The 21,047-nt window shown below is 37.3% G+C and overlaps 2 protein-coding genes across 2 annotated transcripts; one reads left to right on the forward strand and one right to left on the reverse strand.

Annotated features, from left to right (window-relative positions):
* Nucleotides 1-7,911: 7,911 nt before the first annotated feature.
* On the reverse strand, nt 7,912-14,209 carry ube2s (ubiquitin-conjugating enzyme E2S). Its single transcript, XM_081389374.1, has 4 exons — nt 13,658-14,209; nt 12,739-12,886; nt 12,458-12,648; nt 7,912-9,681 (listed from the first exon to the last, which is right to left on the reverse strand). The coding sequence occupies exons 1-4, from the start codon at nt 13,658-13,660 to the stop codon at nt 9,337-9,339; spliced, it is 687 nt and encodes a 228-aa protein (XP_081245500.1). The 5' UTR covers nt 13,661-14,209; the 3' UTR covers nt 7,912-9,336.
* Nucleotides 14,210-15,345: 1,136 nt separating this feature from the next.
* josd2 (Josephin domain containing 2) lies at nt 15,346-20,683 on the forward strand. The gene is made up of 5 exons (XM_081389375.1): nt 15,346-15,588; nt 15,724-15,852; nt 16,572-16,697; nt 16,782-16,976; nt 19,620-20,683. Exons 2-5 carry the CDS (start codon nt 15,731-15,733, stop codon nt 19,729-19,731), a joined length of 555 nt encoding a protein of 184 aa, XP_081245501.1. The 5' UTR covers nt 15,346-15,588; nt 15,724-15,730; the 3' UTR covers nt 19,732-20,683.
* Nucleotides 20,684-21,047: the final 364 nt, after the last annotated feature.

Consider the following 21,047-nt stretch of genomic DNA (forward strand, 5'->3'; position numbering starts at 1 on the left):
TTTGATTATAAACATGACACCGACACCAAGATGAGGAGCCCTAAAAGGTTTTAAAGTAGCCTACCGTTTCCTGTTTTGGTAACGCAATGTCCGATTTCAAAACGGTAAGATGGGGGGAAAAAAGGCAAAAATGCTAGCGGGACACTTACAGTTAAGAGATTAAATATGCATATCTGCAAAAAAAGCTAATTTGTTTTTATGAACAAAATTGCTGTACACAATCAAAATATTGAACTTTCGATATCAATCGAAGTTACTAAGTCTGTGAAACAAGTGAAAACAACCTCAAAATATGTTGATGAAATGAGTCTTGAACATTAAATACAAGCTTTTAAACAACTTACATAATTTTAGCACATAAACATCTTAGAGTTGTTTATAGCCTAAATATGATTTGCATTTTCAATACACAATCTCATCATTACAGTATCAAATCAAATCAAAGTTTATTTATAAAGCACCTTAAAAAACAGTGTGTACCAAAGTGCTGTACAATTAAAAATACAATACAAGGAAATACAAAAATAAATTAAAATATTAAAATTATTAATAAAACATCAAATCAAAGCCTAACGGTCCTTACAAAGTAGCAAAGGCCTCTTAAGACGAGCTTTAAATACGTTTACAGAGGTAAAGGATCTGATAAACATTGGTAACCCATTCCACAACTTAGGAGCAGCAACTGAGAAAGCACGATCTCCTTTACTTTTTAAGCGTGACCGAGGAATTTCAAGGAGCAGCTGATTTTGGTTCTCTGTGACCAACTAAAATGTATAAGCTCAGAAACATATTTTGGTGCCAGTCCATGCAGAGTACCTTGTACTTTATTCTAAAATGAACTGGTAGCCCGAGTAACAAGGCCAGAATAGGGGATATATGATTCCTCTTTTTTGTGTTTGTCAGCAATCTTGCTGCCGCATTTTGTACCCTCTGAAGACGTGACAGAGAAGACTGACTTGCACCCAGATACAGAACATTGCAGTAATCGAGACGTGAAGAAATAAAAGCATGAATTACTTTCTTCAGATCACTGAAAGATAGATTTAAGTTTAGCGATATTTCGCAATTGAAAGAAACTATTCTTCACCACTGAATTGATCTGTCTATCAAACTTTAATTCTGTCAAAGATAAAACCCAGATTCTTAACATGTGTATTCAGATTGGATGACAGAGGACCTAGGTTTTCAGCTATATTATTTGCACAGCTATTAGGGCCAAATATAATAATTTCTGTTTTTTCCTTATTTAACTGGAGAAAGTTATTATTAATCCAGAATTTTACATCTTTTAGACACTCAAAAAGTGAATTAACGGATTTATCATCTCCAGACTTTATGGGCAGATACATCTGGGTGTCATCAGCATAAAATTATACGAAATGCTATATTTCTTAAAAATAGAACCAAGAGGAAGCATATACAATGAAAATAGAACTGGTCCCAGAATGGAACCTTGAGGGACCCCACATGTGATCGAAGCCATCGATAAGGAAAAGTTTCCAATTTTAACAGAAAAGGCTAACTAGCAAGCTAACTTCTCTACATACACTCTGAACATCAAATTAGTTCTGGTTCTTTGATCATTTTGAATCAAATTTGGCCAAACGTTTTTTCCACCCAGAAATCTGAATCAGTGAGATTCTGCAGAGAACTGCGACAAATGGATCATTCCAGATTCATGAATAAATCGTTCCTTGCGATTTGTGAACCAAGCTGAATTCGGAACTGCATACTATTGCTTAGCTTTTTACCATATCTTTCTATGGCAGAAATAGTAAATGTAGTATGTTAGTATGCAGTTATGAATTCAGCAAAAGTTAGAAAGGTCCAAAAATATATTTTTTAAAATGGCTCATAAAAAAAAAAAAAAACTCATCACCACATTTATAAGTGCACTTGATTTCTTTACGTCAAAATAATGAGGAATTTTCTGATCGAAGATATTAAGCACAGAAGTAAAAGTTCTTAAAAAAACATACTTCACTACAGTAAAAGTAATATACTTTGAATACAGATACATTTAAAGTCAGCATGAAACAGAAGTCGCAATAGTCTTTTCTTCCCTATTGCGACGTATATCCGAGTGAAACGGCTTTTTGAACAAGAAAAAATGTATGGCAGGAGTTTATTTGATTGGATCATTGAATTGTGAAAGGTTTTCCCATCTTCGCGACGAAAAACACGTCATCAGAAAAGACATTTAGAAAAAAACAAATATTGATTTCATAGTGACTTTAACATTTAGATATAGATTTAATATCTACATTTAAATTCAAGCAAGATAGATTGCATTTAATTTACACCCCTTAAATCTTAAACTTAAATCTAACATTTGTACTAAATGCAGTACAGCTGCAGATTTCAGCTCATGACACTGAGAAAGAAAAGAAGAGATGGTGTGATGACCATTTGTCTAACGTGTTACAACAAGTCACTATGAATCAGAAGCATTGAGAGAAGTGAATAGTAGCAATGATCGGAACAAATAGTGATCAGTCCTTTTCAGAGAGCATAGCATGATGCATGATGCATGACACAAGGGAGGGGGTAGAGCGACAGAAAGAGAGAGAGAGAGAGAGAGAGAGAGATGCTTTACTGACACTGTATGTCTATGTGTCAGATTGTTTGAGAGGAAGTAAAAGAGACAGTGTTATGCAAAAGTTATTCTGTAATCAATACCTATATGCTTTATTTTTCACAATTGTAGGAGCCCATTGAAAACCATCAGGCAGATAAAAGAAGGTTGGGAAAAGTACGAAAGAAAAGAGAGATAAATGCAGGGTAGAGATTTAAATATGAGCACAGCATAACAGAAGTGCACAGAGCCAGAGGTATGACAGAGGAGAGGTGCTTTTGTGTGTTTGTGTGTGTGTATGTGGGAGGGCAGTGTGTGGGTGGAAGAGAATGGAGAGCATTCAGTGACAGCACTTACTAACACACATAGGCACACGGTACACACAATACACAACACCGAGAACATACAGTGCTACATAGACAGTATGCTGGCTCACACAGGAACATTAACACGCTCTCAACCATGCATTTTACAGGTATATAAAATGTACAGCCCTTGAAGAGAGTGAATACACAAAATCTGTTGTCGCAGATCAAATAAGTTAATGCCAACAACACGTTTTTGATGTAATGAGGCACAGATATCACCGAGGAAAACTGCACAGATAGAAGCCGCATAAAAATCTGCAAGAAATACAGCATTAGCCATGAAATTATACATGTGCCTGGCTGCTGCAGGCTGCGCTCTCATCTTAGCAATAGTGGTTATGCATTACGTCTACAGTGGCAGTGTGGCATCAAGCTGGTTCTGCTAAATTATTAAACTATTGACTGAAAAAAAAAAAAAAACTAAATGCAAGAATTATTTCGAAAAACATAGGCACAGGAATACACACTGGTACACCGGCTCAAATCCAGAAAAACTCAGTTATTAAATAAAACAACATAAGCTATTTTGGAAAGTAACAAACATAATATTAAGACCGTAAATCTGGGTACAAGAACTGCTAAGATTAAAATTAATGCAGAAATTGTATAAAAATATTATATTATATTATTCATTGAATTTAAATATGTGGCAAAATATTTTAATGTAAAAACTGAAATATGATACAACATTTTGATCAATTAAAAAAAATGTTTGAATGGTCAGAATATTCTCTTATTTATGTAATGCTGGGAACTTGATGAATGTTGCAAAAAGGCTTTTACTAATTCTCTTAATGGCTGCTGCTGATAACAAAAAATCCCTTATTAGCAGAACATAACCTGCTTGTGGTTTTGCCCCCATTTTGCGCATAATTAATATGGAGAAAGGACTTTGCATTGACAGATATGCAATTACGAATTTTGCACATACAGTGCAACAAGCGACCTATACGTGGGAAGAATGTTTTTTCCATTTTTCGCCATCGTATTTTGCGCACAACTGTCAACAGTTCACAGAGAAGACATTTTTTTAGACACGGAATGGCGATTTTGACAGGTGTGACGCTGAGTGATTCATGTGGGCCTCACAGGAGCAAACCTAAGAACAGCCTATATGACATTAAAAACAGTAACCTCTCATTTGCATGTCTATAATAAAGCGTAGGCCATTTCGACACCTTCTTGTCTATGTGAAACAGTATGCGCCTCTACAAACTGGATTAGCTTTTCCTGAACACGGCACCCAATCAGCAAGGCACTGTGGGCGACTTCTAAGAGATGTGACACTGAAGATGTGGCGCATTCACAAACAGTTTCTAGAACAGTCAGAAACGCTTGTTCACACAGGAATCATGGGCGATTCATCTGATTTTAGGAAATCGTGCTATTTTCCATCTATTTCATTGTGTTCCTGTTGCAAAACATGTCTGTTTTGAATGTTCTCTCGACTTCTCTTTATCTCCCTCCATTTCCCCCCCCTCTCTCTCTCTCTCTCTCTCTGTGATATTCAGTGCGTGGGTTGAGGCAGCTCACTCTCTCTCAGAATAGCACTGCAGTAGTTCAGACTTGTATAGAAGGAGAGAAGGAGAAAGAGAATGATAGATAGATAGGATGAATAGACCTCCTTTACCCCCCTAAACCCGCTCTTCTCTCTCAAAAGACAAATGGTTTGCCCTTTTCCTTCATACCCCTGTGACACTCTGGGCTATTCATGGACAATCCATCACGTCCTAAAGCCTTTATGCATCTATAACATTCTCTCATATTAAAAATGTATATTATTTATAAAATGTATTACCTTGGTCTTGATCTGGTTAAAGGGCTGTCAAATGAACGCAATGAGAAGTGAAAGAGACAAAAAAAGGCACTTTGTTTGCATCATGGACCATGTTTAGTTCTGTAGATCTAGAGGAATGAGATGAGTAATTATCACATAGGACAGAATAAGAGAGCCTAAGGCTTCTGTCATGGTGCCTTATGGACAGCAAATTTCACTTGCGCCAATTTTCAAACAAGTAAACCAGCTTTATTCATATGAGCTGAAATAAAGAAACCAGTTATAATATAAAAATAATATTACTAAAACTAATAATAATAAATATTTGCTGCCTTGAAAAAAAGTTGCTGCCTTAAATTTTTAAGTACAATCAACTTGGATGTTTAAGTCATTCCAACTTAAATTACATTAAACCGACTCAAAAATAAGTCGAATCTGGTTTAACTTATAAATAAAGTTGAAAATTGCTTAAATTATTTTGACGAGTTAAAGCAATGTAAAAGCATATGTTGTCGTAACTTATGCATCATATACTTTTTTACAGTGCAGTGATGAAATGATGCTATTTATTTAAATTATAAACATGGCATCTGCAGGTCTAGCACATTATCTTTACCAAAGGTTCACCTCATTACTGAACTCTTCTGAAACTGTTTGGCAGGGCCTTGGCCCTTTTTTCTGTTCTTTTAAACTAAATAAACAAGGAGGCGTTGTATATAAAATAATTCATAAAGATAAAATAATCTCAGATTTGTCATAATTTCCTATAGTTTAGTACATCTGTGCATTCTACTTTAACAGTTGCTATTGTGTGAAAAAATGCCATCAGGCTGTAGTTCTGTCAACGTAACATAACCTGTGTGAAAAGTCCTCTGCGCAACCCACCAAACAATTCGAACTGAGTAGGTGGACATGACAACCAGCGCGAGAGCAATGAATGGCCGTCTGCGTAGGCGTGAATGCATGTTTACACGAAGGGTGATGTGGAGCCACATTACACTCACATATGTGCGAACATCTTCCTCCGGCCGCTTGCAAATGATTGAAAACATAAAATGTGACATGAACATGTCGAACATTTATTTTGTTGTTGTTGTTTTTTCCCCGCAGCGCAAACCACGAAACTTCGATAAACACAGAGCGCGTGAATCATAGCCTATGCGCGTGAACGATTGATCAGTCAATTAGATGACATGCAGCAATGTAGTTCAACTTGAGAGACTTACCTGAGCTGAATTCTGTTGATCCTCACGACAGTTTCGCATCTTACTCAACCCTGAGCGACGATGACGGCTGGGAAATTATTTCCACAAACTGTTGCAGCACTCCTCTATTGATGATAGTCTCGTCTTTTGGCAACAAAACAACAGTTACAGTCACTAATTTCTTTCAAGGATTTTCTCTCACCTACCCCGGTTGTTTCCATGTTCGTAGCTACTATAGAGAAAACATCGATTTTTATCTGATCGTGCACAACTTATTTGCGCGTTAACGTTATGTAGCCTACTATGAAAGTATTCCAGGTGATATAACCTTTGCCTAAGTCCCTCATATATTTTTTATAACGCTCAGAATGACGTGCGCCATGAATGTTTTCCCCCTCTGTGTTGCTCCTTAACGTTGCCGTTAATCGACGCCGCCTGCAAAGTGTGCACACAAGAACATTCCGACTCTGTCACGAAACACCGGTGGAATGAGGCGGGTGTTCTCACAGAGGTCCGCTGCGCTGAATAGTGCGTTTATTGGTTTCGCGAGACGGTGTTGATGAGGGTTTGATACGTTGATTCCAGACCGCTTCAAGTGTTTCCTTTCTCAAACTACTTCTCATCCTTGCCACGATTATGGCTGGCTAAGCAATATGGTGTGTGTGTGTGTGTGTGTTGAAGGGAGACACACTGATCGGTTGCCATGGCAACGATGTCATTTGGTTTGTGACTCTAATAATCTTGATTCCTTACACCCTTAAACAAGAATGGGTTGCAGAAAAACAGTAAGGCATCGAAATAAAGACATAATAGCGTTTGCCGAATGTGGCAGTGACGGATTTAGCAAAGAAAATGCAAATAAAAAAATGCAAAAAAAAAAAAAAAAGCCAACCCTGCATGATGACACAGCCATATCCTATTCTTTGCCACAGACTATGGTAAAAGCTTAACCTTCACATAATACTTAATAGAAAATAAATAAATAAAGATGCCCAATGATTTAAATACATACTGCTCGTTGCCAAATGATTTATACAACTTGGTGGCTGTAAATATTTTCCTTAATTCAAACTGCTAATCTGATTCCCGCATCCTTAAGATACTCATCGTGGGTTTCTTTTCAATAAATACAACTTTGTTTTAATTAGTCCTTAGTTAACTAAGATAACTCATCGAGTCAAATGAATGCATGATTAAATCGGCAATACATGTCCTTAATTAATCTACTCCTAATCTAAATGAGTTGGAGTTGATAATCACACATCCTCTGCGGCGGTGCAGAATGCTGAACCTCTGCCGCCGGCTAAACGACAGCCGTCAATAACCATTTCAGCACCACGGAGAGCGATGCAATCAACTCTAAGCACAGCACACAATCCACGGAGGACATGAAATATTAACTACTCGGTGCAGTTCATTTTGTTTTTCTTCACACAGATTCTCACAGGTGAAAAGCGCGATCCGTTTTGCAGGCCCATATGGGCAACAGAGATTTTAAAACCTCTTTTTTTTAAATAAATAATTAAAAAAAATTATAAATAAATATAACTATTTGAATTTTTTCGATTGTTGTATATATGTATTTCAAACTCATATCTTCCCCCTCATCGGCTATTCTTCCTACAGACAGCAATTAGCCGGTGTGCACTTAGCTATTCCTATACAGGTGGGTGGGCCGCTCAGGCAACCTGCGACGAGAAGCGACCATCCGTTCATAACCCGCGCAAATTACAGCCCGCAACGCGCTCTCTGGGGGGTGGGGGTAACCTGAGTATGGCATCAAATGTTTCAAGGGGCGAAATACACTAATATCTTGTTTTTGAACGTCTCCATCATTATACAATGCTTCAAAAGCAAATATTGTTGTGCTAGGTGAACGCAGCCTGAACGGACAGATGCCAACACTGTAAAAAGTGAGGAAACCAGTTGCCTTAAAATTAAGTAAATAAACCGTAATTAAAAGTTTTAATTACGCATGGTTTATTTACTTAATTTTAAAGCAACGGGTTTCCTCAATTTTTTTTTTTTAGTTAAGTCAACTGATCACTTTTTACAGTGAGTGATATGGAATAAAAGTGCAATTCTGCATAAACACTTACATCGTAAATTGATTTCTGAAAACATCCTGCAAACATTTTCCAACACACAATGCCAAAGATAACTCCTGATATTCAAACTTTCTCAACCAGTTTCAATTGTTCAACATGCACACACAAGGATATAAATATATATATTTTTTGCCAAATGAAAGAATGAACCAAATTGCTCCCTAAAATTCTTTTATTTCTTATTAATTTAAATAACTTAATGGCCACAAAATGCCCCATTGTTTATCCACAAGCTTTCGAAACACTGGCAAACTGTTTCAGCAACATCCTGCCCAAAGTTTATATGTTAGAGAGGATCTTTTGGAACCGAAGGCCCCATAAAGTGTAACAATGGGCAACAACAGACTACCAGAGAAGATTCCTTAACAGCCTTTTGATTGAGAGACCAGTAGAGCCAGAGGTAAACGCAGCTGTGGTCATATAACCACAGCTGTATAACTAAGTATAACTAAACAAATCCATTTCAAAGATGAGACAGATTGAACACCACTTCGGGCTCATTTCATGATTAACTATTTGCCCCATTGCTCTACCTCAGCTGGCATAAAGGCTTTAAGAATTCTCTCTCAAGCATCAGTGTCGGGTAAAATCAGCCTTTCACTTAAAAACGGAAAAAGGCCTTTTTAAAAGTGACTACAAAATATAAAAGAACAGACAAATTGAGTAAAAACTGGAAACAAATAAAAAAAATAATACCACACAAATATGCACTCACAAAAAAAAAACATTAAAAACAGATTTTTCATGAATAATATTCAGACCACAATTTTGAACCCCCTCTCTGTTATTCCTGATCTTGCATCTTTCATCACAAACACAACGATCATATCCTGTGCAATGTACTATTCTTCATTAAACACCTGAAAAAACCTCATCTGTAACGTAATGGGTTCAGTCCAAATGCAACGGGACAGAATTACAGTAGCTGTCCCGTCACACCCGCTATCTAAATACATTACATCAAAATCCTGCTGATGGTCATTACATAATGCTAGAGGCCACAAATTAATTTGTCCAAAAACTTTTACTACTTTTTTCATATTCTGAACAATTGTAAAACATTTGACAGACAGATGAAAAACCCTTTTTGTCAGTGAAACAGAGATAATTGCCACAAGGACAGTTCAAGTCCTGAGAGTAAGTTGAAAAGAGACATCCGAACAAAAACGAGAGGAGTGATCTGGTAGGAGCATGAGAAAATTAATGTGCTATCCTAAAACGGTATAACAGTTTAAGGAGGTGAAAAGGGGGTCTGCACACTTCAATATTTATATGTACACAAAAAACACATTTTCATTCTCTTTTATAGCCGCCTCAGAGCTCGTTTTTTATCTGTTTTCTTCTTTGCAACTATATTAGTATTGCTACTACTTGTGCCGCTGGAGCTGCCGTTTGAGTTGTTGACGCCAGCAGCCATTGTAGCCAAACCAGCCCCGGCTACACGTTTGTTTGGGTCTCCTGCATGTTTCTTAGGTTGGGGTCCATCAGCGGGCTCCTGAGGGGCCCCTGAAGTGCCTCCCATAGCGTGGATCTCTGTTAGAAGGTGAGCACGGGATGCATACTCCTTATAGTCCTCCAAAAGTAACCTCCCAGCCTCTTCGTTCAGAGCCGACTCTGGGTTAGGATGGATTAGAAGGCACTTGATGGTCTGTGACAGAAACGGAGAATTAGAGGGGTGTGGGTGATTCATAAGAGATGCATAATACATATATGAAGTCCTACAATAAGAAGTTCAAAATTTCTCAATATTACGAAGATCTGATGATGACAAAATTCCTGTTTCCATGGCCACATCTAGCCTTGGCTGAAATTGTGGTCAGTTATACAATACAGCTACTCTTGAAATATCAATACTCTTTTTATATATTTACACTGACCATGACATTCAAGTCTGTTACAACAGTGTCAAGCAAACCGAACTGAAAGGAAGATTCATGTCCAAATACATAAAGGATTTTATAAATACAATGGGATGTCTGCTAGAACTAATAAAAGGTTTATAAATAGCACTATTTAAATGATTGCTATTTTGCTTGTTTCTTGAGCCCCAAATCAGCACATTAAAATAATTTCTGAAGGATCACGTGACACTGAAGACCGGAATAAAATTACTGTTTTGTTGATCAAATAAATGCAGTTGTGGTGAGCATAACATTAAACGGAACAATCATGTGATCCTTTACTCACCTTCAAGTTTTAAAACCGTATAATCTTCCTCCTGTTGAACACAAAAGATGATATTTTAAAGAAATGTCGATAACCAGACAGTTGACTGACCAGATAGCCACTGACTTCCATAGTAGGAAAATAAATACTATGGAAGTCAATAGCCAACATCAACTGTCTGGTTATCGACATTGTTTAAAATATCTTGTGCTCAACTGAAGAAAGAAAATCGTATGAGTTTGGAAAGAATGAGTAAATGACAAAACTTTTATTTTTTGGGTAAACTATCCCTTTAAAGGATTAGTTCACCTCAAAATGAACATTTCCTGATAATTTACTCACCCCAATGCCATCCAAGATGTCCATGTCTTTTTTTTCTTCAGTGGAAAAGAAATTAAGTTTTTGAGGAAGACATTTCAGGATTTTTCTACACACAGTGGACTTCAATGGCAACCAGTTCAAATCAATGCAGTTTCAAGTGCTTTAAAGGGCTCTGCACGATCCCAGCTGAGGAATAGGGTCTTATCTAGTGAAACGATCGGTCATTTTCTAAAAAAAATTAAAAATGTATATACTTTTTAACCACAATTGTTCATCTTGTGCTGGTCTGCGATGCGCCACGCATTGCGTCATCATGTTGGAAAGGTAACGAGTCACGTCATCTAAGTTATTTGTCTGTGTACTCCGGTTCAAAAAGGTAGGGAAGGGCGAAAAATTCCATCTCATTTTCTCTTCCAACTTCAAAATCGTCCGACATCTTTGTTTTAATTTATTATTATTTTCTTCTTTTTTTTGTGACCTTTCCAACGTGACAACGTAATACGTGGCACGTCGCAGACCAGCACAAGACGAACAATTGTGGTTAAAGGGATAGTTCACTTTGAAATTAATTTTTGATATGTTTTAGCTTACCTCAAGGGCATCCAAGATGTAGATGTCTTTGTTTCCGCAGTAGTTTCAATTTTGATATTTTTAGGTCAAACCGTTCTTGTCTGTCAGTCATATAATGCAGGTCTATGGTCACTGTCTCAAAACACAAGCACAGAGTCCAAATTAAAAACAATTCCCCATCGTCCAAATGAAACAATTCCCCATCATAAGCACACATTGATGGCCTAAGACACGAAACGAGCAGTTTGGGTGAGAAAACGAACAGTATTTATATCGTTGTTATCTCTTGAAAACAGCACATGTCAAAATGATCTGACGGCGCGGGCGGGTATAGATATATACATAGATGTCGCCTTGGCTACTGCAGTTCATTGGAACGAAACCGTAGCCAAGCGACATCTAGTGTATATATCTATGCGGGTATAGATGTATACACTAGATGTCGCCTTCGCTACTGCAGTTCATTGGAATGAAACCGTAGCCAAGGCAACTTCTATGAATATATCTATACCCACCCGCGCCGTCAGATCATTTTGACGTGTGCTGTTTTCAAGAGATAACAACGATATAAATACTGTTCGTTTTCTCACACAAACCGCTCGTTTCGTGTCTTAGGCCATCAATGTGTACTTATGATGGGGAATTGTTTCATTTGGACGATGGGGAATTGTTTTAATTTGGACTCTGTGCTTGTGTTTTGAGACAGTGACCATCGACCTGCATTATATGACTGACAGACAAGAACGGTTTGACCTAAAAATATCAAAATTGAAACTACTGCGGAAACAGACACCTACATCTTGGATGCCCTTGAGGTAAGCTAAAACATATCAAAAATTAATTTCAAAGTGAACTATCCCTTTAAAGTATACACATTTTTATTTTATTTAGAAAATGACCAATCGTTTCTCTAGATAAGACCCTTATTTCTCGACTGGGATCGCGCAGAGCCCTTTGAAGCGGCATTGAGTTGAACTTCAACATTCTGGTTGCCATTGAAGTCCATTGTGTGGAGGAAAATCCTGAAATGTTTTCCTCAAAATACTTAATTTTCCACTGAAGAAAGAGAGACATGAACATCTTGGATGGCATTGGGGTGAGTAAATAATCAGGAAATTTTCATTTTGAGGTGAACTAATCCTTTAATGACCAAATACTTATACACACACAACGAGACACAAAATCGAATAATGTGGCAGAGCTTCAGAGACGATACATTTCAGAAAGTAATCATTTCATTGGTATTGCCAAGATGTTAGAGAGGTAAAAAAAAAATCCTTGGTTATATTTAGGGCATTTTTTTTAGCAGTTTAGTCTAGGTTTAAAGGGACAGTGTCCCTTTACAAAAAGAGTCAAACGGCACTTACTAGCAATACATGTCTCAGGCCCAGCTCTGCCTTCCAGTCTCTCTTCAGTACATTGACACAGATCTCACCCTTGTGCCCGACATTAGGATGAAAAATCTTTGTGAGGAAATAGCCTCTGGGAGGTGCAGCAGGAAAATCCTTCCCAAGGACCAAACGCATCCTGAACACCCCTCCTGCATAGGGAGTTCCTTCTGTTGTGTAAAAGGGGAAAACAAAGTTTAAATGTAAGCCAAGGACCTTACAAAAACGAGAAACGACCTCTTATAAACTGCACTTCTCACCTGGTCCCTCAATGGCAGTGTGCAGTTCTGTGATATCCTCTTCACTGGGGTAGATTTTGATCCCCTCCGGAGGGTCTGCTGCCAAGGCGGAAACCTCTTTATACACCAGTCTCAACACTTGAGGCGGCAAGTTCTCAACGTTTGAATTCTACAAGGATAAAACAAAAGAACAGCTCACAAACAATTACAGCATTAGTTGCTACAAATCGACATTTGCTGGTAAAGCAACGCACGTTCATGACATGAAGAACAAGACGGCTTAAAGGGATAGTTCACCCAAAAATGAAAATTGTCATTACTTATTCACCTTCAAGTTGTTCCAAACCTGTAAGTGTTTCTTATTTCTGTTGAACACAAAAGATGATATTTTGAAGAATGTTGGTTACCAGACAGTTTACAGCACCCATTAACTTCCACTGTAAGAATAAAAAATACTATGGAAGTCAATGGCTACCGTCAACTGTTTGGTTCACAACGTTCTTTAAAATATCTTACGTAAATATCTTAGTAAATGACAAAATTAGTATTTTAGGTGAACTATTCCTTTAAATTATTACATTTGTACTAATTTGTGGGACATTTCATAGCACAAACCGCAAAGATAACTCGCTGAAAATGAATGGCACACGATCAGTGAAATTTAGCTAGCAACAGATAGTTTGACATCAGTACAGTGAAATCTGTTCCGTTAACTCAAGACAGTGATAATAGTATAAATAAAAGTAAACAATCTACAAGAAATTAAAATCAACCATGTATGCAAAATCAAGTTTCAGTTGCACATTAAGTTAAAGCTTGTAACGTCTGCTAATGAACAAGATAAACTGCTAAAAAGTAATGAATATAAACAGAAAATATTTTTTCTTATATTAACCAAACAGTTGAAAGCATCACTCATCGGCGCACAGTTTAAACGTACCATTTCCAGTTGTGTGGGGTTTTCTGATAGCCTCAAATGAGAAAGCTCAGGAAACTGCTACCAAACCAGCGACTACACTGATCTGGTGATCTAGAACTAGATATACGGAAACCACTTATAACGAATCTAAAAGTTGCAACCAATCAAGATTGCGAAATATATTAAGACGGTTAAAGAGTATGCAAATGCGCTAAATCTAAATTTCACTATAATGTCGGTCGGCTTGCTAGTGTAGCTATCAACCAGGCTAAGCTAACGGTGGGCTTGCTAGGTAATGTAGATGTCTGGCTATTCTTCAGAGCTTTCCCTTGTGAAACTGCTATCCGATGTTGTCCTCATAAGAATTCTGCCATGTAGAGGTTTTATAGTCCAGTGGGTTGTCAGTTTCGTCTCTGATAAAGTTGATTTGTTCGATGGCTAACTGTCACAGACGGCTACTGTAGCCTGTTACCAGCTAGCAGTCTTTGACACAGGAACAAAAATACAATTCGTCTAAGAAGCAGTTCGAAAGAGGTTTAACCAATCAGAATGCGAGAAAGACTGCATGTGCTCAACGATCAAATTCATCCAACCAATCAGAAGCTTTTGTTGCGCTGACGTAGCAGCCCTTGGAGACCTCACGGACCAGAGAAAGTTGAGAATGCGAAAAATGCTCTTTGGTAATAGGTGCGTTTGAATAACTCGTGCCCTCCCAAAGGCAGGGACACATGTTGTTTCGATTGATGATCCAATGAAAGACTTCAGCGTGTAGTGTCACTCTGCTAAAATGTTGTTTAACCTAAATTATTTGTAAATCTGACCTGCTATAATGAGCCATCTCTTGTAGTGTGTTGTGAATCACATAATTAAATTCGAACGCGATAGTACTTCGGTAAAATCCACCCAAAAAAGTAAATGTAAAACCTAATGTAAATGTAAAAATAATTGTAAAAGCTATTTATATAAACGATTTACAGTTTTTTAAGTTACATGCTTAATATTGATCATTTACATTATCAGGTAGATATATGCATTTCTCTTGCCCAATGCCACTAAAATTTAGTTAAAACTAGTGTTTTGCCCCATTAATCAGTCATTTAGATCATCATTATTGCTTTGTTATTACTGATTTAATCAAGCCTGATAATAAATAAGTGACTGAGAACCCACAAAACATTCAGACAATACAAATGTTTGTAGTACTACTTAACGGCCGCTAGAGAGCAATCGCTTCGTTGTTTGCGCTAATTTGAGTGTTGTATTTTTTAGTCGTAAAATACTTTGTAGATTGTTTACAACATATAAGGAACGACATTTTACAAAATATAAATAGTTTAAATTATACAGCAAAAAAAAAAAAAAAAAAAAAAAAATATATATATATATATATATATATATATATATATATAAAGGCACCGCTGTAGACTCTATCATTTGAAAAGTTCTGCATAGTTTATGCAGATTTTTCTATTAATATTATATTTAATAACAAACTGATTTTTAACATGTAATACAATGCACTATTACAGTATTGTTTACTAAAAAAATGCTTTGGAGCCAGACCATTTTATTTTATATACTATATTTTACTATATAGATCTTCCTCAATGCATTTCCTTATTCTATCCCATTTCTATTTAAAAAATAAATAATTTCGCTTTGGCAAAAGACGATTTTTAATTATATAGCAGTATTTATATAATAACAGCGCCCCACTGTGGAGCTCACATGACTCCTCCATGACTTCACGGGGCGTTCCCTCAACTCAACAACAGCACAACTTCCGGCCGATCCTCACGGACAACAATCGATAGCGTCCTCCTGTCAGAGACTATTGTTGGTGTAGTTATCTACAGGGGAGGCTTAATGGAACAATAAAGATTAGTTTCGTCTCGGTGGTAATAGTTTTACAGTGGATAAATCATTGCACTGCGGATTCTGTCTTCCAGAAGGTATGATTATGATGATGTTGTATTCAGTCATGTGCTGTCAGCTCGCGTGAACGAGACTAACGTTACATCATGATGTGTTCTTTCTTGGGCGTGTTCATATGTTAATCGACGGGCTTAATGTACTTGTAATGGCAGGGCGAGTATGAGCGAGGGCGAGGTGTTTCATGAGAAACAGAGACTGGAGCTGTGCGCCATCCATGCCTTGAACAACGTGCTTCAGGAGAGAGTGTTCACCAAGGAGACAGCAGATGACATCTGCAAGCGGTGAGCGCGCGCGCTTCACATCGTTTACAGTCACCACCGGGATATCAACATTTACCGTTCTTACTTTTAAAGTACTATTGCAGAATTTATTATAAAAATAACACAATTTATATATATATATATATATATATATATATATATATATATATATATATATATATATATTAATCCGTGTACAACTCATATGTCCTGGTAATCTTAAATTAAAAATAACTTCCCCTTGCAATGACTTCTCTTCTCCGATGACGTTTACTGGCGCGAGTGTGGGACATCCTGTCAATCACATGAAATCACAGCAATAGCAAACAATCAATCACACAATCAAAAAACAATCAATTCCTGATGGACAAAATCAAGGCTGTCTTACAGTTTTTCTTGTTCGAGAAGCCACTTCACTCGAATATATATATATATATATATATATATATATAGATATATATATATATATAAAAGTTGCTGGAATATGGCCATGATCTGTCGTCCTACATGGTTGTTTAAGAAATGAAAAGCTACACACTCCATCAATTACGGTTAAAAGAATGGTTGCCAAACATATAACATTTTAGAAACTGCAATAATAATGCAATTAGACGTCAGTATACGTATACGTCACAATAGGGAAGAAAAGTCTATTGCAACTTCTGTTGCTGTTTCCGTTGTCTCTTCTCAGTCTTGTGCTATCTTCTCAAAGTCGAAGTTGTTTGATTTGTTTCTTGCAGGCTTGCCCCACAATGTGTGATGAACCCACACCGCTCAGTTTTGGGCACAGGAAACTATGACGTCAATGTCATCATGGCAGCTTTGCAGAGTCGGGGGCTCGCTGCAGTTTGGTGGGACAAACGCAAGTGAGTGTGACTTTGTTAATCATGAGCTTCATGATGATCATGAAAGGTGCATTCATTTTTCTCCATTTCTGTCACACACTATAGGTCAATACAGAATTTGTGCCTGGACAAAATTGAAGGCTTCATTTTGAATGTCCCATCAAGGGTGTCACTGGGATTTGTGTCTCTCCCACTGAGACGCAGACACTGGCTGGCAGTACGGGACGTCAACGGGCAGTTCTATAACCTAGACTCTAAATTAAAGGGGCCTGCCTGTATAGGTGGAGAAACCGAACTCAGGTGAGACTTTTACTCAGAATTAGTTCTTTTTCTACAACTTCGAAACTACTTAATAAAAAGTGAAAGTGACAGTGACATGTGAAGGCCAAGTATGGCAACCCATACTCGGAATTTGTCCTCTGCATTTAACCCGTCCAAGTTAGTGCACACAATAAAAAGTGAGTAATGAACACACACACACTGTAAACTGTGGACACACACACACCCGGGGTTAGGTGCCTTTCTCAAGTAATTTCCTGCCGGTATTGAGAATCGAACCCGCATCCTTCGGGTTACCAGTCTTGACTATCTAACCATTAGGCCACGACTGCCCCCAATAAATAAGAATGAACTTATTGATACATTTCTGCATGAAAACATTAGCGCATGTTTTTACAGCTACCAGGAGTGGACACAATGTAAACTGAGTAAAAAAGACCCATGTATTTCCAGATGTCACTGATAATCAGTGTATTGTTACCCAGACACAACTATAATACGGTAATTTAATAAGAAAAAGAGCAGGATTATAATGGCAGGTCCATGGAAATATCACAGGACACAACAGACATACAGTCAAACCAGATCATATGGTCTCTCTTACTCCATTTACCCTTGTATTTATCGCGGTGATCGCATCATCTAAAGCTATGTTCACACTGTCAGTTTTTTTAGATTGTTAAATCGCTTATGGTGCCCACCATTCGAAGGCGAAAGTAAAATGCGCACAGCCACATGGGCATTCATTACGGTGTACTGGCGCAGAGCAGAACGAGCATTTTCAAATAACTGAAAAGTGGACACGCACCGTTATGAATGTCCATGCGGGGCAATCCATTTTGAATTAGCAGCTTTTAGGGGCCAGCAATTGCTTGAATGGTGGGTTCATTATTATTCTCAAAGATAAACACAACTAACCCTTTGCAGGTTCCCAATTAGCATTGGGTTTAAATCTAAAATATTGCTAAATAGGCACTTTTACATTTCGCTTTGAAATAAAATCTTCCGCCATCGTCTTGTCAGTCAGCTCACCTCACTCTTGTCACTTGATAAGTGAAATCTGACTCCTGCTGCTGATCTGTGCTGAGACTCTCATTCGGCAGAATCGGCACACGCTGCATTGGGCAGATGGGCTCAGTTTTTAATTGTACTGTCTGTTCTCTAACTGAACTAAGTTATTTTTATTACTATACAAAATCAAAACAATGGTGGGGATGGTGCCGCGGTGGGCAAGTGATGTAACCGGTGTTGCGGTAACACACAGCTCATATCTCCATCCCTTTAAGTTACCGGAAGTGGAACCACACACGAAAACCCGCAACACACGGTAGACACACGTTTGTGCAATGCAGAGCAGCTTTCTCACACTGTATGACGTGACAGACAACTAGTTGCCCGGTGCGGTTCCGTTCACACAGCACGGGTTTTCCGAGAATGCGGTTGTGAGTCCTGAAAATTTACAGGTGTTACTTTTTTTAATTATAGAAAACAGTTGTCGCTCCTGTAAATAACTGAACTGTGTGTGAACATAACCATATTAAAGGGATAGTTCACCCAAAAATGAAAATTAGCCCATGATTTACTCACCCTGAAGTCATCCTAGGTGTACATGACATTCTTCTTTCAGACGAATAGAATCGGAGTTATATTAAAAAATGTCCTGGCTCTTCCAAGCTTTATAATGGCAGTGAATGGCTGTATGTCTTTGGAAGTCCATCAAAGCGCATCTATTCATGATTAAAGTGCTCAACGCGTCTCCAGGGGTTAATAAAGGCCTTCTGAAGTGAAGCAATGCGTTTGTGTAAGAAAAATATGCATATTTAAAACTTTATGGACTAAAATAACTAGATTCCAGCAGACGGCCGTACGCATCGATTTATGGCAAAAGAGTAACCCTTGAACTTGACGCACAACGTAATGACGAACGCGGTTGCCCAGCCCTGTTTGTTTGAACCGCGAGAGGCGTCAATTGCCGCCATTACGTTGTGATTCGATCTTGATTCGATACTGATTCAGTTCGATTTGATTCTGTTACACTGTCTATTTTACTTATGTGTAAGAAATTAAATTATACAGCAAACCTTCTAACCTTCAATAAAACTCACAACAAGCAGTAAGTTTAAGAGTAACCTTGTATTGTTGTTATCGTTATCTAAAACTATTGCAAACATTTTTGTTAATTGAAAGAAAGCTGAAATGAAAATATAAATATTAGATGAAAAACTTGGAAACGTTGCCTTGGGAACTAACTGAAATACGTTTAAGTTGAGGAACTGGCATAAGACTAAGACTAAAACTAAAACCGTAATAAAAAAATAAATTAAAAGTATTTAGAAATATTCAAATAAAACAAAAACTAATTGACTCAAAAGGCAGGGCACTATCACATAGAAAGGGCAATGAAAGGCAGGGTGGGTGATTTGTTCCAGAAACATTTCTTTGTTATGCTGGTTGAAACACTCTTCACATCCTGATAGCAATAGTGGTCTAAATGTGTTTATATGTGTATACATATCGTCTGTGGAAGGCTTAGGACCATAAAATGTTCGTCCAAAATAAAATAATTTTACGGATATTATTATATTAGAAATGTACAGACACTTGTATGCAATTATTAGCAAATGAATCCCAATAAATCTTGATCTTCATTCTTCTTCCTCCCAGGTCATTTCTCATTGAACAGCTTTCTCAGGATGTTGCAGAGATGCTGCTTGTCGTTCAAAAGGAAGTAGACGACGATGGGACGTGGCTGAAACCAGATGACACCAGGAAGTGATTCAACCGAACATTCTCTCTCTCAATGCGGCGTAAAACACTGGAGCGCCGAAAAGCTTTATGGAGAGAGCGACACTACAGGAAGATGGCAGATTCATTCACAGACACTCACACACTAAGGGAAGTCTGAGAGAATGATCTAGTGTTTAAAGGGACATGTTTTCTCATATGCAGGAGCCTTTTATCTGAAGTCACACCGGCTGTGTGCTCGTGGGGAGACGCTACTATATCTGTGCCAGTCACTCTTCTCTTTCTCACTCTCTTTCTCTTTCTCTCAGGAACTACCATCTCTCTCTTTATCTTTATCTATGCACTCCACTGCTGAAGTAGATCAAAAATGTGTGTGTCTTTGTTACAACTATGCACAGAAAGGGTACTCTATTGTTCAAGTATGTATTATTCATTGTCTTTTAGACATCAGTGTACATCTTACTATGCATAAACAAGGGAGATAAGAGATTGTAGCTCTATCTCACGTCCTTTACTCTTTCAAGCTTGATTGCAAACTGCCTCATTTACGTCGACTCAGTGAAAACCACCAAATGGAGGGAGACTGAATACATTTGATTTGTGTTATTTATTTGAATTTGATTGAATTTCTACTTTGACTGTTTTTGCTCATGCAGTGCTTGTGGTAGTGCAGCAAAATGGAAGAGCTGTTTGAAATCGTCATTACGGCTACAAACACTGTTGCTTTTGTCTGATTACTAATGTTTGTTGATTAATGTTGTCCGAGCTGGATTTTAATGTCATATAAATGATATTTAATCCAAGTCAATGATTCAGTCAGTTGAATTTCACAGAAATGATCGCATTAAGTGCAGAGCAGGGGCTGAATTTAAACACAATTTAGGGCAAATAGGCCACAAAAAAGCATGAAAAATGTAGGCTATAAAATAAATATGACACTTTAGAATTTCTTTCCCTCTTATAGCTGTCAGATAAATGTGTGGATAATATGAAGTTTTTTTTTTTATTGGAAAAAATCACTAAAATTACAGAATGTGAAGAAAACACTCAAAAACAGAATTTTAATATATTACTTTATACAATATTTTAGTATTATTTATATACAGATTGAATTTGCTTTTATTTTTAGATTTTTAATTAATTAAAATAATTATAATTAGGTGAAAAAAAAACTATTTTAATCTTTAGAATGTATTATATCGCCGTATTTATATAATATCTTTTTATGTTGCTTTTTTATAGGCTTAATGTTATAGGAAACAGCTGTAATTTATTTCATTTAATGATTCAGTACTGGACATAAATGGACAGCATGCTGTTTTTTTATATGGTTAGACAGCTGAAATT

Source organism: Scardinius erythrophthalmus (assembly GCF_964197995.2).
Source record: "Scardinius erythrophthalmus genome assembly, chromosome: 16".
Taxonomy (NCBI): Eukaryota; Metazoa; Chordata; class Actinopteri; order Cypriniformes; family Leuciscidae; genus Scardinius; species Scardinius erythrophthalmus.

Coding starts and splice junctions, on each gene's coding strand:
- ube2s (XM_081389374.1), bottom strand. Junction 12,649..12,738: donor CACTGCCATTGAGGGACCAG/GTGAGAAGTGCA, acceptor TTTACACAACAG/AAGGAACTCCCTATGCAGGA. Junction 9,682..12,457: donor GCCTGAGACATGTATTGCTA/GTAAGTGCCGTT, acceptor TTTCTGTCACAG/ACCATCAAGTGCCTTCTAAT.
- josd2 (XM_081389375.1), top strand. CDS start 15,731: ATGAGCGAGGGCGAGGTGTTTCATGAGAAACAGAGACTGGAGCTGTGC. Junction 16,698..16,781: donor GTTTGGTGGGACAAACGCAA/GTGAGTGTGACT, acceptor CACACACTATAG/GTCAATACAGAATTTGTGCC. Junction 16,977..19,619: donor GGTGGAGAAACCGAACTCAG/GTGAGACTTTTA, acceptor TCTTCCTCCCAG/GTCATTTCTCATTGAACAGC.